Source organism: Thamnophis sirtalis, unplaced genomic scaffold, assembly GCF_051295495.1.
Source record: "Thamnophis sirtalis isolate CommonGarterSnake01/CBP01778 unplaced genomic scaffold, rThaSir2_p1.2 scaffold_1, whole genome shotgun sequence".
Lineage (NCBI taxonomy): Eukaryota > Metazoa > Chordata > Lepidosauria > Squamata > Natricidae > Thamnophis > Thamnophis sirtalis.
In genome coordinates this window covers 97,719,288-97,741,474 of record NW_028261381.1, presented here as the reverse complement: position 1 = coordinate 97,741,474, position 22,187 = coordinate 97,719,288, and the positions used below count along the sequence as shown (strand labels likewise).

Sequence of the window (22,187 nt, the reverse complement as noted above, 5' to 3'; positions counted from 1 at the left end):
AGCGGCTGGTCCAGAATTCGGAAGGCAAGCTGAGCAGAGTTTTCAGTGGGCCCCAGCCAGCTGCCGCTGCTGGGAAACAGCTGGCTAGCAAAGAAGCCAACTGCCGCCTCTTTGAGAGCCACTTTGCAAAGCGGCTCTCAAAGAGGTGGTGGTTGGCCGCTGAAAAGTCCCCCAGTCGACGAAAAGGCTACTTTCATGCAAAACAAGCTTATGACTTTGTGGTATAAGACAACCAAGCATTCTGAACCATTTAGCTACAAACAGACGGCTTATGAAATGTCTAGGGAGAGGTCTTGCACAGTAATTTGGGAATAATTTGAATCTTTTGGACATGCAACTACATGTCAATTATGTCCTTGTATTTTCTGGCTGATGAAAGCCTCCAGGATGGTGACCAGCAGGTGGGTTCATGCAGAGATAAATTCCTCACTGCAAGAGGAAACATTCCCAGGATCTTTTAATGAGGTCCTGCTTTGTCCTTTCCTTTAAAAACCATCACTTGACCCCACCTGCCTGGGCAACATTAGTCTAGATTCTTATCTTCCTTTTTTGGGGAAGATAGTGGGAAAAAATGATTGCTCAACAGCTCCGAGGGTCCTGGATGAAACAGGTTTCCTGACCTTCTTTGGCCAAGATTCAGGCCGGACTATGAGTCAGATATGATCGCACTCATGGACGATCCCTAATGGGAGTGGGATGGAGATAGTGTAACCATTCTCATTCTTCTTGATCTTTCTGAGTCCTTCAATATTTTTGACCATGGTATCCTTTTGGGCTAGGTATGTGAATTAGAACTGGGTGGCAGGTCTGCACAGGTTCAACTCCTTTCTCCAAGGTTGGGCCAAATCAATGTAGACAGGGAGTGAGAGATCGAGCACCCGACCATTCGCTTGCGGTATCCCACAGCATTCAGTACTCACCTCTCTTCTGTTTAACAACTACATCAAGCTATTGCGTGAGATCATTTGTCAACATGGGTTGAGGTATTATCCACATCCTGATGATACTCTGCTCTTCATCTCTACATCTGGTAACTTGAGTGATGCTATCTCTGGTGTCTCACGATGCCTAGAAGCTGTAGGGACCTGGCTGGGGTATGTGAGATTTCCACTGAGCCCTGACAAGACTGAGTGGCTTTTGATGCCTGGAGCCTTTTGTCATCCTTTATTCTAGACAGAGTTGCACTATCCCCTTCAGACCTAGTTCACAGCTTAGGGGTTCTCCTGGAGACACATCTCCTTCCCAAGGAATAATTGATAGGCATGACTAGAAGAGCTTTTGCACAGCTTCGGTTTATGTATCAGTTGCGACTTTTCTTGGATCATGACTTCCTTCACTCAGTTATTCAAGTCCTAGTCATCTCTTGTCTGGACAATTGCAATGTGGTGTATATGGGCTACCCTTGAAATCTATTCAGAAGGTTTCAGCTGGTCCAAGTTGCAGCAACAAGAGCAATTTTGGGGATACCTAGGATGCTCCTGTGCTTTGCAAATTTCAGCTACTGGTTTGCTTCTCAGTGCAGTTCAAGATGTTGGTTAAGACTTTAAAGCCTTCATTGACATAGGTCCAGGCTATCTGATGAACCATCTCATCATGCTAGGATAAGCTCATGTTATTTGTGCCAGCAAAGAGAGCCTACTGCAGATCCCATCAGTCAAACACCTTTGACTATCAGAAGAAGAGCCTTCTCTGCCACAGCGTCCACCCTTTGGAACATCCTACTCTCTAGGGTAAGATCTGTCCCCAACCTCCTATTTTTCCACAGGAGCCTGAAGACCTGGGGACCAAATGGGGAATTCCCATTTGGAGGTGACTGGGAGGATTCACTTCCTTACTTTGTTCTCTGCTCTCTACCTGTCCATCTTTTTGTGATCACATTGATGTATTCTCGCTGTTTTCTTTTTCATTGTTTATTTCATTGTTTTATTATTTTGTTTTGTTTAAACTCCTTTAGTTTCTTTCTTTTTATTGCTGAAAGCTGCTTAGAGTAGCTAAGTGAAATAGATGGCAAATAAATTTAACAAATAAATAAATATTCTTAGAATTGAAAAAAAAGCAGCATGTGTAGAATCATCAGAAATGAAGTTTTCCTCTTATAAGGAAGATGTGAAAACCAGACATTTGCGATCTGCTAATTGGCTACACTATCCATTTACTGAAATAATCTGGAGATCTATTAAATTTTCTCTTCTCCTTATTCCTGTATTAGATATATTATTTATATTATTTTTGAATTAATGTCTCCTTTCTCAAGTAAATCATTCCTAATCATTCTTGCTAACTAAAAATATTTTTGTCAGATAGCTTTTCTCCCCTATGGGAATTTTTTTTATCTTTGACCTCTTTGATGTAGAGGAAAAATAATTCTACATCTAGAATCTAACATGTTCAACCACTGGCACTTGTTTTATTATATTTGTCTCAGATATTTTTTTTATTCATGTCTATCCCCAAAAAGTCTTTACAAGAAGCTACAGTATAATAAAAAAGAGATAACACCTGTTCTTGAACTTATAGCTGAAAAAGACAAGACACAAAAATAAAAGTCATTGAGAAGGGAAAAGTGATATTATATGGAATAGCAACTTGAAATGAAAAGCTCGTTTGCATCAGATCTATATTATTTCAGTGCAACAACTGAATGCCAACTTCTGCTAAAGGGCCATAACTGTATTCCACAGATTCCAACTGTAATACAACTGTAATTGTATTACATCACTTGAGGGAAAAGTCCTGATGTAATACTTGTTGTAGCTGCCAAAATAGCTATTTCATGAATGTTCAACAGTCAAGTTAATAATTGTGCTGAAAAGAAGAAATATTAATCTGATATTTTTACAAGAAACATACTTATTTCACAGGTGTAATTTTATTTACAGAATGATTAAACAAATGGAATGTCTATCATTTTCAAGGTGATATATACAATTCCCAGTGGTAGGGATAAATGGTTAAAACTCTAAGACCACCAAACAGGAATATAAAAACAGAAGAATAAACAAAATCCTATGATCATTCAGGAGTTAGCAAGCACCAAAAAAAAAAGTTACACTTATTCTAAAAATTCTTATGGCCTTCTTGGGCAACGAGTGATTTGGTATTGATTAAATAGCAAAAGTCTCAGAAACTGACCCAAATCCATGGAACTGGGCCTTCAAATGAAATAATTATGAAATATTTGGGTTTGAAAGTAGGAATGGGCATTCCTTCCAAATAAGTCCAGCTTTTGTGTGAAGTGTCCACACCCATGAGTGTGCCTTCAAATCAGTGTTGACTCCTGGCCACTGCTTGGACTACCCTGCAGTTTTCTTAGCTAGGATTTACAGAAGTGGTTTGCTCTTGCCTCCTCCCTAGTAATTGGACCAAGGTCACTCAGGTGGCTTTATGCCTAAGGCAGAATTCCTTATTTCTAACTGGATGCCTTAAACACCATGTCAAACTGGCTCTCATAATAAATATACAACCTCCAGTTACAGTACCAATGTCCTGATAAGTGATAATCTGCCAGCATTTCCAAATTGATGCCTCCTTCTCTCTGGGTATCCAAAGATCGGCTTCCTTTCTATTCCCTCAATATTAAAGACTAAAATCAATATTTGAAAGTGGGTCAGAAAGGAAAGGTAATTGCTACATAACTGGGGCATAACGTATGAATATATTTGTCTTTAGGGACTCAGTTACATGTACTAATTATACTTGTACAGATATGCCTCGTTTTATTGTGCTGCACTTTAATGCACTTCACAGATATTATGACTCGCTGAAGGCTCAAATTATGATTAGCACTTTTTAGCAATGAAGTATTTTTTAATTAAAGTAGCTACATTTTTTAGACATAAAAATTTAGACATTGCACACTTAATAGACTACAATATAGCGTAGGCATAATGCAAATAGTGTTTATGCACATTGGGAAGTCAAAATATGTGTGGAACTCATTTTATTACATTTATTGGTTTGTTTGCAATGGATTAAATCAAACTGCAATGTCTCTGAGTTTGCCTGTATTGGCTGTAGCAATGCAGAAGCCAATACAGATACTCTTTCCTACCCAAAGAAAGATCCCATCTTACAACATAGAACAGAAACATACAGCAAGTATGTTTGAAGTTTTCAATTTGGATTTTTCCCTCAAGGATGATTTAATTCTACCTCAAAGGTGAAGTAACATTCTAAATCAAACTGACAACTTAGAATGAGGAACTGAACTTATTTAAAACCAAATTGATTTGAAAATTCAAAAAAGGTTTTTGAACATGTGCAGAAACCTCTTAAATTCAAGTCAACTTAATAATTTAATTTCATATGTTGAATTAATTTGATTTTCACAAGCAAACAAGATGAATTCAAGTATTTGGAACCATACCCAGCTGTACTCTAGTAAGCCAGTTAAATCAGCAGCATTAAAGACAGTGCTAATACAAATGATCTACACCTATTTCCTACTCTGGAAAAACTGGAACATGAGGCAAAAATAAATAAATCAGCAGCCATACATTTGTTTCACTGAATTGTAAATTAATTAGTGACATTAGGTCCTCTAATGAAGACATTACATATCCTTCTCATATCTCTTGGAAAATATCTTGCTATATTCATTTGTGGAGACAAGTAAATCCATGCAGTTGAGAAATAAGTATCTCTGCCAAGCAAACTCTGAAATATGCAATCAGCAAGACCAAATTTCTTCATGAGTCACACCAATGAATTCCTTTATATTAAAGAGACTATTCCCATGATGGAGGACATATGGCACCCGTGCCAGAGGTGGCACACAGAGCCCTCTCTGTGGGCATGTGTGCTGTCGTCAGCTGCTCTTCTGGTTTCCTGCACATGCATGTGCACCGGCCAGCTGGTCTTTGCCAGAGCACCTGAAAACGGCCTGAAAACAGCCAAAAACCAGGCCATTTTCCAGGATGTTTTTTGGGCTGTTTCAGGCCGAACAACAGCCTGAAAATGCCCCACAAATGCCCCAAAAGCAAGCATGCACACACCAGCCAGTTGGTCTTCGGGTTTCCAGCGCTCCGGCACGCACATGCACATGTTCCTGTTTGGGCACTCGGTGCCAAAAAGGTTCGCAATCACTGGACTATTCCATCCCATTGAAAAAAATGAAAAACCAATTATTTTCAAGAAAATATTCTTAACTCATACTATATGACTCACTGAATGTACTGGATTATAACTTCCATCATTCCCAAGTTATCACGGTCATTGTTAGTCTTATCACAGAGTTTTATATATCAGTGATTGGATAACCTCTGTAAATGCCGTACACTAAACAAAACAAATAAATAACTGGCCCTAATGTGTTGCTGATCCACGTTTACACAGATTGAAAAAGCATACATCTTTATTGTTAAATGGAAACCAATCCTCCGCAGATAAGACTAATAGTGGAATATTTATTTAGAGTTTATATTTGTAAACCTCCCATAAACAGGGGCTCTAAATAAACATATTAAAAAACTGAAGGGATACAATTAAGAAGTATTGCATGGAAAGACAATAAATTTCAACTTGGAAATGAAAAGCCATGAAAGTCAATACAGGTGGTAATTCTGGGCTTATGACTGTGATGGAGCCTTCACATCATGGTCTGAAGTCATGATAGTCATAAAATATGTTGCTTATGTGACTGACCAAATTTCTGTGGTCAGTCATTAAGCAAATCACTAAAGTCATTAAGCAAATAACCATGTTTACTAACTGAATGACCATTGGCTTACCTGAACGGTCATTCTCTGGGCACTGTGGGAGAGTCAAAGCATGGATGGGTAGGAGGAACCACTGAACCGGAGATCTGTCCAAGGCTGGAGAGATCCAGTTTGCTAGGCCTGCTGGCCAGAGGATATGGCCAGTGTTTGGGCCTTTTCAAAGGCCTTGTGTCTTCTCTGCACATTCCTGGATGAATCCTGAGCCTCTCTGCTGCCCTAAGGATCTTTCCTCTTGGTGAACTTCCTGCCCTTAGCCCCTTTGCGAGGGGGTTCTGGCCTACTCCACTTAGTGGAAGGCCCTGCTAGTTCTTCCTCCTTCACCTAACCTCGCTCCGCCATGTTCGTGATGATCCTCAGCGATCTCAACACTCCCAGATATCACAGGTCTAAGCAGCTCTTGTAAAACTGGGTGACGGATAGTAGGTGGTGGTAGCGGTGAAGGATACATGGTGCAAACCCACTGATCCCACTGCACCTGCAGATCTATCCGACTGTGGAGCATGACCTATGGGCCAAATGCTACAATGCCGCCCATGGAGTGGATTGGTGGGGGGGGAGGCATTGCCGGCGACCCAAACAAAGACCAACACTCCCCAGCGGTGATCTGCGATTGCAAGGGACTGCGCTGGCAAATTTCTGGGCCGAGGAAAAAAGGATGTGAAAAAAGGCCATTTAAAATGGTCACCATGCTCACTGGGCAATCCGCAGACTGTCGGGTGTAGCCGCAGCCTCTTGCGCTAAAAAGACAATCCTCCAACAGTTGGGGGGAGTAGAAGCCTCCTCTCTCCCTCAGTGCTCACCAGCAGCTGCTGAACGAGCCCCTGTGGAAAACTCCCCCACAAGCTGTGCGGAAAGGCTCCAAGCCGTGATAGCCCTCTCTGAGGTAAATTAACAAAATACAGCAGAAAAATCCTTCCCTAAGCAAACTAGGTATCTGAAAAGGGAATAACTGCACAAAAATAAAATAATGCTTGCTAACTACTTGGAGAGTCCCAGTCTATCTGGTCAAGGACTGAGGAGCTCCCTAAAAACGGTCCTTACTGGGCTAGACTGAGTTTTTAAACAGGACCTCAATGAGGAGCATGGGGCATGCCTAAGAAAATCAACTCAGTCCTTGCCCAGATAGATTGAATTTAACCCATGCTTGGACTCTCCGAGCAGTGCACAGGAGAATACCACAATCATTAAGCAAATCAATGGTTCACTATGGGTGCAGTTTTACTGAAAACCAGCACTTCTAGTTTTCAGCAAAACTGTCATAAAATACAGTCATGTGATCACAGGGTGCTTCAAACAGTCATAACTGCAGCTGTGTTGCTAAGTGCCAAGGTTTCATCACGTGATGAAGGTCAACCATCGGAACTTCAAACCCAAGTTCTAAGGTAGGTCTGTCATAATTAAACAGCTAAGAACCCAGTCAATAAGTCAGCCAAATTTGAGATAAGAAGTGCAAGGGTCCTGAATGCTTGCATGTCAAACAGAAATCCATTACATAAATTGGAGGATTTCTTTAAAGGAGTTGTTTCCCTCCCCCCTCAAAATAAATAATGCAGGAATCGAAATAAAACTATTTATACAAGATGGCTGTCTAGCCTCCATTTAAACAGATATAATGCAGGAAAAATTACTCCAGGGAATCCTCTTCTTCAGTGGCCATTCAAAATTATAAAATGGTGCTATACAAGAAGACCTATGATCTCCATAGTTGTAGCCACTTCAGCAGGGGTGTCAAACTCGCAACTATGTCATGTACCATATTGCAACTTTCCCCCCTTCACTAAAACGGGGATGGGAATGGCTAGAGTGATGCAGCCAACCCATGAGTTTGACACTCCTGTGTTACAGAATCCCCAGTCACATGTTGGATGCTTGGCAACCAGTTCGGAATTATGACGGTTGCAGCATTCTGTGATTGCAATTTGTGAACTTCTGGCTTTCAACAAGCAAAGGCAATGGGGAAACAGGCAGGAGATTGCAAATGGCAATTGTGTGTCTCACGCTTAACAACCATGCAGGATTCATCTAACTGCAGCCAAAACTGCCGTTGCAAATTGATTTTCTCACATGACATTGTGCCTTATGATTGTATTTCCTAGTAACAAAGTTGCTGACCCAATTATCATTGTTAACTAAGGATGTATCTGAATGCAGGATGAGAAAAATCTGATTTCCAGGCATAAGGAAATTCTGAATTTCGAAAGTTGTTAAAGAGCAAGAGTTAAAACAAACAAATGGTCATTGCTAAATTATTTATCTTTTTATGGAAGTAGCTATATGAGGTTTTACACCAGGGGTTTTCTGTGGTAATGCTGAAGTTTTAAAATTCATACTGCACAAAAGGAGGATAGGAAAGTTTTTTATTGTCCCAAGCTAACTTTTTTTTTAATCTTTAGAATTCAGTTAATATTGTAGGTTATGTATCTTAACAAATATAATTTTGCTGTTTTATGTGGGTGTTCCACTTAGTCATATAGCCTGGTACTATTCTATAGTTCTTGAAGAGTTTAGAAATTTATTAATTCCGCAATACTAAAAATGAAAATCAGGCTGCAAAAAAATAGAAAGTTGATATGATCTGGGCCCAGTTTATTGTGTACTCAAGCGTCAACAAAAGGAACATATTTATAGAAGTTATTACAATAACCAGGCAATATGGAAAGTCTTAACTACAAAATCTAGAGGTCTAGAGTCAGGGCAGAAAAGTAAACAAATTAATTTGAGTTATTTGCCAAAGAACAGTCAGAAAAAAGAAATTAAAGAAGATGCAAACATAATTCAAACTTGTATTTTTTTTACATTATGATTATTTTTACAATTTTCAAAGAAACAATTTCCCCTTAATTCTTCCTGTTAATAATGGATGCCACCAAAGATTAATAATCTTTGCATAATTACATAAATATTATAGAAGTTATTAGGTTGAAAAAGAAAGGTAAAATGCTGACATAGTCTAATGAAAGGGATTACAGGTAGTCGTCAACTTATGATCACAATTGAGTCTAAAATTTCTGTTGTTTAGCGAGACATTTGTTAAGTGAGTTTTGCCCCATTTTACAACCTTTCCTGCCCCAGTTGTTAAGTGAATCACTGCACTTGATAAGTTAGCATCCTGGTTGTTAAGTCAATCTGGGTTCCCCACTGATTTTGCTTGTCAGAAGATTGCAAAAGATGATCACATGATATTGGGTCACAGCCCATACTCATAAATATGAACCTGTTGCCAAGCATCTGAATTTTGATACCATGAAAAAGGGGATGCTGCAAAGGTCATTAATTGTGAAAAAGTTAATGCCATTGTAACTTTGAAAAGTTACTAAAAAACTGTTGTAGGTTGAGGACAACCTGTAGTTGGAGACCTACAGGATTATTTTCAGGCCTTTTATTGTTATTCTTTTTGTTATTCAGCACAAATATTCTTATTTACTTATTTATATTATATTAACTTAGAGCAGCATAGATAGTGCCTGCCATATCTTTTGTCTCCTCAACAGCTTTATAAGATAGGTTATGTTCAGAGACCGGGAGAAGACCAAAATTACTTTTTAAGCCTCATGGCTGATTCCCTAGTTCCAGTAGAACCATCTAATCAGTCTTTTTCTTCTTTTACCGTTTCAGGTGTCAAGGAAGATACATCTAATCAGTACACAATGTTATTTTAGACATTGGTTGTAGAATCTCTTGCAAAGATTTTTTGAGGAAGTATTTCCCTGTTGCAGAAATATATCATTATCATTTTTCAACTGATATTGAAACTTATGGATATAGCAGTGTATGGGTAGTCATTGGATGACTACTGTGAATTTACTATCAATGTCCCCATAACTCATAACAGTTAGTAGACACAACCAATCCAACCTACTATCCAATATGCTGAAATGTCTAGGCAAATTCTTAATAAAAAGTGTTCACTTTATATGCAAAGACATTGAAGTGTACCTTTTGTCATTCACTATTCACCCAATTGTAAATAAAAATTCAGAACAGGAAGAGATGACAGTTATAATATTTGGGTAAGTTTTGTGTAAGTAGGCATTATTTGAAAACAGAATTTTCTTAACTATTAAGTTAAGCATTTTCAAATTATTTATTCCCTGCCTGGTATCTTGAACAGTCTTCTAACAATTCGATATATACACATATTTAGACTTGGCAGTATTGGAAGGCAATCTCTCTGTCTCTCTCTCGCACAAGCTTCCTCTGCCCATATGGAAAACACTTAGCAGAAAAAAGGAGTCTCTGCATGGCAAAATGAGTAATAAAAAATTCACATTTAATGCCTAACATGTCTGACACTGCATACCACACCCTTTTTTCCAGAGTATCACCAGTAGCAAACAAATGGAAAAACAAAGCTGGAGATGGAAAAACGTCTTTTGGAAGGGTTTCTTTCGCCACCCGTGCTGCAATTCACTCAATCAAAAGCAAATGCTATTTCCAAAATAGAACCAGGCAACCCACTGTTAATCATTTCCTTTCTTGAGAATTTTTCATTACTTAGCCATGCATTGACACCAGAACTATAAACATTTAATCATGTTCTGCTCTAAATTAGAGTTGATGCTAGAGAAAAGTATTGTGACCAATATTAAAAGTGAGTTTTCATCATAAACTTTGCACAGCCAAACAATTATTTCAGATAGATTGGTATTTCTATTTTTCAATGTTAGTTTTAAACCCATTTGCTATTTATTTTAAATTAAACTACATTACAGAAATCCTAGGCAAAGTTGAATGAAAGCAATCAATATAAGATCTTGCATATCGTTTTGTGGGGGGGAGGGTAGCCCAGTCAGATACATTTCATCTGAAATGTTTATGCTATAAACATTATCAAATATACTTCTGCTGACTGCCGGCTGACTGCAGTTCGGCAGTTCAAACCTCACTGACTCAAGGTTGCCTCAACCTTCCATCCTTCCGAGGTGGGTAAAATGAGGATCCAGATTGTTGGGGGCAATATGCTGACTCTGTAAACTTCTTAGAGAGGGCTAAAAAGCATTGTGAAGCGGTACGTAAGTCAAAGTTCTACTGAACATGATTCAGCCAAAATTAAGCATGTCCATTGGATTTCAGCTGCTTAAATTTAAACATGAGCTAATTTTTCCTATCCAAATCAACGACATCTTAAAAGAACTTCTCTTTGGTTGCATAGCACCACAATACTGTTTAGAATTAATCATCTTAACAAACAAAACAGAAGAAAATATAAAATAAGCTGGCAATGGTAGAATATTCGACCAAAGCAATAGAAATTCCATTGTGTTGTGGGTTAAGCATTGCAACCTGCTTAAACTTATGAAACACAACCAAATCCTATTTGCTTTTACATGTTTTGGAAAAGTGTTCCCTTTTGAATAAAAGCCAACACCAAATATATCCATGAGTTCAGAGAGAGGAAAGAAAGAAGTTGTATAAATGTACTTGCAATTAATTGGAATATCCATGTGATAAAGAAAATATTTTAAGACACTGCTTTGCTTATTACCCTTTTTCCTTTTCTCTGATCTTTTCATTCCTTTTATTCTACTCCATTTAATTGACTTCCAAACATTCCTTTCATGCTGAGGGTGGGGTCATCAAAAGCAGAAGCAGGGAATTCACAGCCAACTGCTACTGATGGTACAGCCAACTCATCACTACAAGAAAGCTTGATTGTGGTTTGACAATCAGGGAAGACAAGCCGTCAGGTTTGGCATTCTGTTCTTTGCAACTGGGATTCTATGTGCAAATCAACTGAAAAAACACAGGCTGTTTGCCAAGTTTTTACAGCCCAGAGGATGTTTGTTTGAAATTTATAGTGGATTTTTATAAGAAAGGTCATATGATTTCAAATGAACTACTATAGGTGATGATCTAGATTCAGTAAAGTTTTTTTTAAAATTCTCTATAGAGCAAGATGTTGGTTAAGGAAATTTAAAAGACTATTCACATTCATAACAAAAAGAGTAACAAAGAGCATTTCTGAATCAGAAAAAGACCAAACCTGCATATAGGTGGTTATTTTCAATTATTATTCCATATGGTGTGTAAAAATCACAGAGTAACCACAACTACTTTGGCTTTCTAATAAGTGTTTTCCTAGAGTGTCTACATATGGTAAGCAAATAAATACAAGTAACCTTGACTTACAACTACAATTGAGAACGAGACTGCTCTAAAGTGAGATGTCACATGACCATAATGATTTACAACAGCTATTTTGGAACTCTCATTGCGATTGTCAACTGAGAATCATGGGACCTTCAGTGGGGAATGGGACAACTTGTCACAGCCAACTCACTGTGGCCAACCCACAGCCAACTCATTGAGTCCAACTTGCTACAGTCAACTCACCACCGGCAACCTGGCACAGGACAACTTGCCACAGCCAACTTACTGCATGACAACTCATTGTGGGACAATTTAACAATTATATTTAATTATTTAAAATAAATAAAATTACTTTAATTTTTGCCATTCATATTTCATTCTGTCCCTCCATTTGCATCCTTTAATTATTTTATTCCACCATTTCTTTGATATTAATGTAACTCTTTTCCTGCAGTGAGTTGTCCTGTGGTGAGATGGCCATGGCGAGTTGGCCATGGCGAATTGTCATAGACCCCATTCAGCGAGTGCCCACCCAAATCCAAGCCATTCTGGATTTAGTTTTTCCCAGTCTCAAAGTCTCAGTAAGGTAAAGAACTGCCTCCAGCTGTGTCCATCTGCCTATGTTCCCCTCTCCACCCATTTCTGCCCTTTTGATCAATTACCATGCATTGTGGAGCAGTAAGCAGTCCCAGAACCTTGGTATGCCAAAAGCTACATTATCTAGGAATTGCAATGAAAGAATCCATTGAGCAAGTTGAATCTGATTTTGCCATCCCGGCCCTCCCTGTGCTTAATCATCTCTCTTCCCAGTTGCCTGTTGGATTTTTTTCCAGGATAAACAGAGCAAGGGGATCTTCCATCTTCTTTGACTTGTGGTCCAATGGAAGAGCACCTGTCCCTTAAAGACTGCACTTGAGGGCAGATTCGACTCCTATAGTGCTCCCTGAGCCAGCCTCCAGCATTTTCTCACTGGGCAAAACTGCTTCCAGCCCTCCCCATTTGTTGGCATTCTTATTTGTGTTGTCCTACGGGGCTGGGGAGTCACATGATTTCACTGGAGAAGCTGAACCACCACTATTTTTTTTACGGTACTTTCACCAAAGAGTATTTGCCGCATAGAACCAGAACTCATGTGGGAGGAGTTGAAGCACCCCTTCAGTCATACAATTTAAATGTGGAAGGGCTGCCAAGAGTCTGAATTTTGCTTATGTGACCCCAGAGACGTTGCAGTGGCTTAACTTCAGGCACAGGTTGCAAGTCTTTTCATTCAGCACTGCTTTAGCTTCTAATGGTCACTAAACAAATAGTTCGTATCTGTATGCCTTGTGAAATACATAACACACATTTTCTGTTTCTGCACAAAAGTTCTATTACAGCAGAGGATGTAAGCAGTTATGGAAATTTTGCAGGCTGTAATACATTATCTTTCTAAGAGCCAACGACTAAACAATCCATAGTACCTTGAACTTTCCTAACTGCCTTTTAAACTGTGAACTTAACACTACACTTCTAAAACCTTTCCCAATAATGGTTGCCAGTAAAACAAAAAGATGTGAAATTAAAAAGGAAAGTCGCTGGGATCCATTATAAAGACATGATAGTATTCTTTGATCTCTGGTTTATTACTATCTTGTGCTCAAATAAACAATTCAGATCCAGATAAATAAAGTGAAAATGACTTGAACACAACTTCTGAAAATGTATAATTGTATCTATTTAGTTGGCAATAATAACATAGCTCTAGAACTTCTAGATTAGAGTTCCCCAAGCTTTCCGGCAAGGCAGGGGGATGGTTCCACATGAACAACAGGTACAAGACGCACACGATTATCCACTTCTTCTGCGGACGAGTTCGGAACCGCTTAAGACTTGGTAGTAGACCGCGTCCCGGGGGATTAGAGACTCCTGTTCTAGATGCTCTCTCATTCTCAAGTTGGTTAGCTACTGCTACTTCATTAGGTGATTAACTGAATAAAGAATTCTCCAAAAGATAAAAGTTCTGCTTAATACTGGAAAAGGAAGATACTCTGGTTTGATATAATAAATTGGCATAGGTAATATTGCAGGTAGCACTGATGAAGACTGTCTTTTATGAGCTTAGACTAAAAAGCCAGTTTTGATCCTACCTGAGAAGGCAGGTTACCCTAAATTGTTTCACCACTGGTTAAATTCAGATAAGACTAGTATTGCTAAATACATACATGTTGTCCTTGACTTGTGGTCATAAAAGGTGATCACATAACCCTGGGACACTGCAACTATCATAAATACACGGCAGTTACCATGAATCTGAATTTTGATATGTGACCATGGGTATACTACAATAGTATGTGAAAAATAATTCAGTGCTTTCAGTGTTATAGTAACTTCAAACAGTTACTAAATAAATAAAAGACTATGTGTAGGCCGATTAAGGATAGTTTTAAAACTTCAATTATTATAGAGGGTGATAGTGGGAATTAGACAAACCTTTCAAATGACATAATTTCTCATAATTTGCTTTTCTATAATTAAAATACTGCTTTGGATATTATAGGTAGTCCTCTCAGTGATGACTTTCAAGGCAGATGAAGGGAGGAACTCAAATATTGCGAGAAAGTGTGTCGTGTCACCCAACCACACTCGCCAGTTGGACTTCAGATACAGTGGCTGAAGGATACTGTCCATCATCAGTGTTAGCAAAAGGTCCAACTGCCAGTTCAAGCAGGCTCTTGTTTTGAAGCACACACAAACCAATGAAATATTAAGACTGGAAAGGGTATTTTCCTGACATTCATCTGGAATAGCAAAATACTAGGAATCTGATGAAACTTCCATGTTTGCGGTCTTTTAAATCGGCAGGAGGAGGATACTGCAAAATCCCCATTCCCTCCCCACCCCACTAACCTGCTTTCCAGCTCCGTTCTCCTATGCAGGGCAACAAAAGAAGACCCAACCGATCAGCTGGGACTCGGGAAGCAGCGAATAAATCAGGGGTTGGGTCAGCCATAGGTGGTATTTGACGGTTCTCTGAACTACTCAAAATTTCCGCTACCAGTTCACCAGAACCGGCTGAATACCACCTCTGTAACTCACCCAATTCTGCCTGCAGGAGCATACTGGAGGAATTTACTAACTTCCTGGCAGAAAAAAAACAAACACTCAGATTCATTCCCAGTTGAATGTCAGTGGAGCCATTGGTCTGGTAGAGATACCTGGCACAGGTGTTTGCTCACTTATTTGGGAATGGTTTGACCCTGTTAGTCCTCAGGACATGGACAGGATCCTACAGAATGTGAGTGCAGCCACATGTGTTGTAGATCTGCATTCCCCCTGATTTATAAAAGCTTCCTGGGAGATGATGTGCAGGGGGTTTGTGCCCTTCTTAAGAAACCATTCCTAGATCCCACTCTGATAGACACTTTACATCTTATCTCCAATGTTCCCTTTCTGGGAAAGATTTTGAGAAGATAGTTGTAGTGCAGCTCCAAAGGGTTCCTTAAGAAAACAGATTATTTGGACCCCTTTCAGTTGGGATTCAGGTCTGGATATGAAATGGAAATCGCATTGATTTTGATGATCTCTGGTGGAAAGGACACTGGGGGGATGTGCTTCCCATCCTTGATCTAGTTGACTTCTCAGTGGCTTTCTATACCATTGAAAGGTATAGAAAAAAAGGATACAAACCATCTGGTTTGTATCCTTTTTCAAGGCCATTTCCAGTCTGTTGATTGAAAACAAGAGTTCTGGCTCTTGGCCCCTGCTTTGTGGGGTCCCTTAGGGATTGGTGCGAATCTTAATGCAATCTCTCATTTTTTTATGCTCATGAAAAGGCTTAAAAATAGGCTGGCTCTTCTTCTAAAGCATGTGCAACTGTATTATTATGTTTCAAATGAATACTTAAATTTCTTCTCAACATTTTCTTTCTTTTGAAATAGATGAAACAATCTAAAGAACAGATGTAATTTGTAATTTGTACCTATTGTTTAGATGCCAAATGACTTGGTGTATGCTATTTTAATTTCATATCTGCACCTTTGGTTTCTAAATTTATTTAGACTACCTTTATAACAGAAACTTTAATACCACATAGAAAAAGTTCCATGAGAAGTACAGCAACCTTTGCCCCACCTCCCTCAAGAGAGAAAGATCTGAGACAAGAAATATTACAGAATGATGCTTAAGAAATTCTATCTCAGAATGGAAAATCATTCAAATGTATGTGTATTTATAAACTGTGAAAACTATGTTTAATCCTGCTATTACATTCTTTGCATGAGCTGTAACTTTGAAAATGTTTGTCTTCTACTGGACTCTGGATATAGTAGTGTATAATCAAAATGTCAAAAATAAATCCACTGGAAATAAATTGGTCTTAGTAAAAACAATATCCTCACATATTTCAGAATTATATTACAATTCATCCCTCTGAACCAGAGGTGTCAAACTCGTGGTGTCACGTTATCATCACGTGATGTATTGTGACTTTTTCCCCCTTTGCTAAACCGGGGGTGGGGGTGGCCAGTGTGTGAAGCATCTGGCCTGTGGGCCGCAAGTTTAATACCCGTGCTCTAAGCACCTCTTTGCTTTATCTTTCTGTTTACCAATTTACCAGTTACCGATACTTGCTATTTAAAATATCTCATATATGATCTATCCTGACAATATATTGATTTCAAATTTAAAGCAACTAATTTTATTGCTACATTCTTTATTGAACTAGAACTAATTATAGACAAAAAGACAAATATTAATGAATAAGAGATTTGAAATCTTCACATTTGTTTCCTTTATCATATTTTGATATGGTTTATGAAATATATTCAGAAATGGGGAGATAAAAATCCAAAGACTATAATTTAAACATATATTATGTTTTGTTAGAACTGATTTAAAAGATAATTGATTAAATGTTTGAATCTGAGGTTTATAACTATCTTATAGAAAATAATTGAATTTTTCCTTTCATCTAAATCAGTATTCAAATGGCTCTGACATTAACATATCCTTTGCAATTGTTCAGAATGACTATTGGATCCCTATTCCATGATGGGGACATTAACTCTTCTCATTTATTCACTATATTGAATTCATAAACTGGTATTTTAAATTTCTAAAATTCAAGTATTTTTATTCTGCTATTATCCAACTCTAGAACTGCTAACTTGAAATCTGGATTTCTGTTCTTGTGTATGCTATATTTTACTGATAAAGTGCAGTGGTGATACATTTTATTCCGCTATTTTCTTTTTTACATTTTTCTTTTTCAAACTTATTGTGTATTACACTTTTTTGTTTATGATCATTCATAAATAACCAAGCTCATGTTACATTGCTCTCTGAGGATCTTTACTCTTTCTTGATTCACTTCCCATGCTTTTCTCATATTTCTTGACTCTGCTTCAGAAACATTTATCTCACACACACACACACACACACACACACACACACACACACACACACCGCTTCCTTTTTGGAACCCCTCCGTTAACTCCTATAACAGTCTCACACTTTGTCTTTGGACTTGAGTTGTATTAAATTCCTGATGATTCTGAGAAGGTAGGCCAAAGCCAAAACCAAAACAATATTCAGCTGAAATAAAATGATAAATATTGCATTTCAGTATACTTTCACACTTATTTTTAAAAAAATAAAAAGCTCAGCCTAGACAACATGTTTTAAGAATACTAAACATACTGAAGCACATCACAGAAAAGCAACCAGGAAGGTGTGGGGGCTGGATAACAAGTTCTAACGGAAACACTTGCAAAAGCCAGTAAATTTAGCCTGCTGCATTATAGCCTGAACACGTGAGGGCTTGTAAAATGGTGCCATGAAGGCAGCTCTGCAAACTGCATACATTCAGCCATAAAGTCTGAAGAAGGGTTGTGCTCACATCTGCTTGTAGGTGTTTTTGAAGCCTGCTTTAAAACACTTGGAGGTCAAATCTGCTTCAAGCCTTAATGCATTCAGATGAATGCCAGAAGGTCAATAATTGCATTTACTGGTAAAAACATGACATGCAAAAGTTGCAAGAGAATTGTTCTATTGTTCCTAAAACAGAGCTTAGAACACTAGGTGGAAATTGCAAGAATAAACACTGGTTAAACATTACAAAAAAATTTCCTACATTTGTGAAATGTAATTGAACAAAATGCCACGGAAACTGATGAATTCTACGTTGCTGGAGGCTTTTAAGCAAACTATCCTCAGACCTCTGTTGAAGATGCTGAAGGGGCTTCCCCATTACCTATTATTCACTGAGCACAAATTGGACTAGATGTTCTCACTTCTACTTCTGTCAGGAACCCCTGATTTCATCTGAAAAACAATTTCAACTTTACCTATCATAGAAATACAACTAAAATGTATAGAAGTTACACAGTAAGTTAAGTAGCTCTGCATAATGAGGCAACGCTTCAGAAGGTCAAGCTGACTAGGGAAACTGACCCCTTTGCTGATCAATATTTTCCTTTCTAAGATACTAGAGGGTATTGAGTGCTTTAGTTCTCCCAGTTATGGTCAAATTTCTATGCTACAAGGCATAAAATAAGATCAAAATACAAATAATATGTTGAAGGAGGAATAAAAGTAGGTCTTCTGGTATAAAATAACAGGAGATATGATTGAGAGGAATTGGTTTTGTGAAAGTGCTTTGTAAGTGCACTACTACCACCAGAAGGTAGGTAGGTAGGGGTGTGTGTGTGTGTGTGTATGTGTGTGCAGTTCCTTATGCAGTCCCTTAGAAACCTGTCCCAAGCTGTGGAAGACCTTAACACCTTAAGTTATATGTTAACAGTACAAAGTGGATCAAGTAATTGCACATAAAAATCTAAAGGAAAATGTAAAATTAAGTTTTGATGAGTTCTGGCTCAAAGACGTTTCAGGAAATGGAAGACATTACTTCATACAGAAATAAAGCGAAAAAAGAGAAGCTAAGAAACATGTTATGTCCATACCCGATCAACATGACTACATTCACGGAAATTGAGGCAACTTTAACCTAACTGTCAATTTAAATAGCTTATCAGAAAAGATTTTAAACGAGTAAGTATTGGAGATTCACCATCATACATGGACCTGAATTCACCAAATGAATAAAACACATTATGTTCCAACTAATACTGAAAATGGAGAACTGAAAGATATGATCCATGTAGCTATACTTTAATAGACTGACTTTCTGAAATTTGTACAATACAATATTACCTACATCATATAGCTATTATCCTCTATGACAGGGCAAGAACTTTGCAATCACTGGCATGTTCAAATATTTCTAAAATTCTGATTTGATGGTATAAATGTATATAAGGTTTTCTTTTTCATTATGATTGTCACATTATAATCCACTCATTTTAGGATAACTCATGTAAACATGGGGGATGGTAATTCTACAACAGCCTCCTACAGTATAGATTAAATTTAAAGAAAGTAATGTGCCCAAGGCTGCTTAGTAAAGCTTTTTGGGTAAGCAGGATTTCTTAGTGAAGTTTTATTGGCCCATAACAAACAACATCAGGATTAGGATTCTATAAATCATTATCAAGGAAGTAATATAAATTCTGGAAAGATGCTGTAAAAATGTCATCTATACCTCTGGAAAATCCTTTTAATTACTTCCCACTAGGCTGAAAGTGTCTTGGGAGAGGCATGCCTTGCATTTGTTATACAAGAATTTCTGGTACTACTTTGGCTTCTGAATATAAAGTTTTGTTGGATTTTGAAACCTACAAACTATTCACTAGTCAATGAACATATGAATCACAAATCATGATACTATACTTTATTCAGCCTTACTTCCCAGAGAAAAAGATTATATTCCTTGTTTCTGTTGCCCAGTCTATTTCCATCTCAGCACATAGGGAAGGAATAATCCATAGTTGCACAGGCATTTCCTGCCACAAAATTGGCCTGAAATGTACTGCACTGCCTACCATCTTAAAATGTTATGTAAAGTTTTCTTAAGATGTACATGAAATCTTTTTCTCTTAACCTTACCAAGGAATGGAGTATATATGAGGGACAGGGGTGCCCTTCTATTTTCTTACAAAAGATTGCGCCAAGACTAATAACAAGCTGTCCTTATCAATCAAAGATTTGGCAGTTCATAAAATAAGGTATTAGTTGAGAGTGGATAGTAAACTGGAAATATTATGTTATTTACTTGTGCACATGCATACGTTACATGTATACAATATAATATGTATTATATTGTACATGTATAATATCTCACCCTGATAAGGATCACCTCCTACCCGCCTTAAAAAGACATACTCAACACCTTGATTTTATTTTCATTAAACTTATATGTAGTTTAATTAAACTCATAACAATCATTAGAGAAATATTTGTACACGCTTTCCTGGATATTTTATCCTGGTGATTCCAAAATTTATTGAGAAATGTGCAGTTTGACACACCCATTTCAAATTCACCAAGCAACTATTCCCTCATTCATTTCTTTATGTTCAGATAATATAAAGATACTGCCACAGTTGTTAAAAGTGTTTTGTCAGCCCCCAGGAACAGATATGGGGTGCTGAGTAAAGGGAGAAGAAATAAGGGTAAAAGGATAATAGGTTCCCTTCAAAACAGCTCTGGGCAATTACTATTAACAATGAGTCTCTGTTAAAGGCACAGTTATTTCACTGCAACCATTTATGGCTCTGTATCACATCAACTTTAAGAGCATTTTGACATTTGAGGCATGTGATTTTTTTAAAAACACATAAACCACTTTCATTCCCAAACAAGCATTTCATTTTATTATTCACGGAACGACTAGAAAGGGCGACGGGGGGGGGGGGGGGCGTTAGTAGAGAGAGTAGGATGAAGTTGGAAAAAACTACTCTTTTCCTGCCAACTGGTCTTAAAAATCTGCTTCCAGATCGCAGCAGTCTCGTCTGAAAGCAAACGAACACTTTTCAGTTCCATTACGTTGGAGGTACAATGCTTTGTGCATCTCTTATGTGAACAATTAACTTCCCATCACTGCAGAGACCCAAGTCCAAGGCAGGAGGATTTGTGCGCTCTCTCCCTCTCCCATCTGCTTTGCACAACGAAGTGAGGGAAAATGAATCTCTAAGTGCCTTAGCCGCGGCTGAATGTGCACCAGATGTGCAAAACTTCTGTCAAACTTCACCGTTCCTTTTACCGAACGGTTTTCGGGGCTAACTTTTCGGATATCTCTGTACGCGCGCCAAAGTGGGGAAAGCGCACATGGACAAACTGTATTCACAAACCAACAATAAAACGCCACTGGGATTAAACAACGTTAACTACTAGACACACTGGCAAGCAGAAGAAGTATTCATCTAATGTTCCATTTTCCTCTAACCCAGCTCAGTTCCTGATAAGAGTTCCATTCACCCGTCACTTACCCATTCGGGCTTCGCAAAGCTGCAGCAACACGTAAAATCCAACGGCTGCACACAACCAGAACTTGGCCATTGCTCCCGCTTCCAGATCTTGCACCCAAAGACGAAGGAGTTTGCTCTCGCAGCTTACACAAATAAATCTGTCCCGAAAGCCGGCGTCTGAAGCTTGGCTACCACTTCTATTCCAATGTGAAGCGCGCCTGAAGTAGTGAATGACCTAAACAGGGAGGGGAGCAGAATCTGAAGTCACACCCCTGTTTGAATACAAGTGACACGGCATTTAAAAAAAGAAAAAGAAAAAAAGGAGGAGAAGAAGGAGGAGGAGATAAAAGGGTACTACTTATGAGTAAGCACAATTGCCGCTAATATTTCATGCAGGCTCCAAACGGCTTTGACTCAACGCTACGCGCTTTCCCCGAGGCGGCCGGGCTGGAAAGCACCTCGTGGTTGGGGGCGGGGTGGAAAGAGTTGCTCGGCGCGGCACGCGGCCCTCCCGAAAAAAAAAGGAGCGCAAGCGGCTGGCTTGCAATCGCTGAGTTTTAGCAAGGGTTCCTAATCCCGGCTTTCCTCCCTCTTTTTGTGCATTCATTGGAAAGGCAAAGAGTTTAAGCAAGGAATGTTCCCCTCCCCTCTGGGGTTGTCCCAGTCCTCTTTTCTCTCACCAGACCTTATAAACCGATTAAATTTAGGTTGCTGTTTTTTGTTCTTTACTGTAACATCCGCTGAGAGGTGCTTGCGCTTTTCATAAAGGCAAGGAAAGGACCTTTAGGGTGGTTTTTTTCTTTCTTTTTTGGTTTCTTTCAGAGATTTTTTCCTGTAATCCTAGATTAATAAATGAGAAACTTCTGCGTGTGCCATTATGGACTTCAAACATTACACCGAGAGTGGAAAGAAAAACCTTGGCCCGGTGTTTTCTGCCCTTTTTTTGCCCTCAGAATTTACCTGCCTTAAACTCATTTCAAAACAGACTGTTAAGGCAGAAGAAAGCAGGAAACGCGGTTGAATTTCTTCTTTCTGTAAC

At 38.5% G+C, this 22,187-nt stretch overlaps 1 protein-coding gene across 6 annotated transcripts in view; it reads right to left on the bottom strand.

Moving 5' to 3' along the window:
• The window catches only part of CD44 (CD44 molecule (IN blood group)), an 82,350-nt gene extending 60,869 nt beyond the window's left edge, over positions 1 to 21,481 (bottom strand). For 3 of the 6 annotated variants that reach the window (XM_087719726.1, XM_087719720.1, XM_087719739.1), the window contains exon 1: positions 21,170 to 21,480. In XM_087719726.1, the coding sequence (XP_087575852.1) occupies positions 21,170 to 21,239 (70 nt within the window). In that variant the 5' untranslated portion in view covers positions 21,240 to 21,480. Of the gene's footprint in view, positions 1 to 21,169 lie in introns of all 6 variants that reach the window. The other 3 variants (XM_087719712.1, XM_087719731.1, XM_087719746.1) reach the window with 2 other exon arrangements.
• Between the last annotated feature and the right edge of the window lie 706 nt (positions 21,482 to 22,187).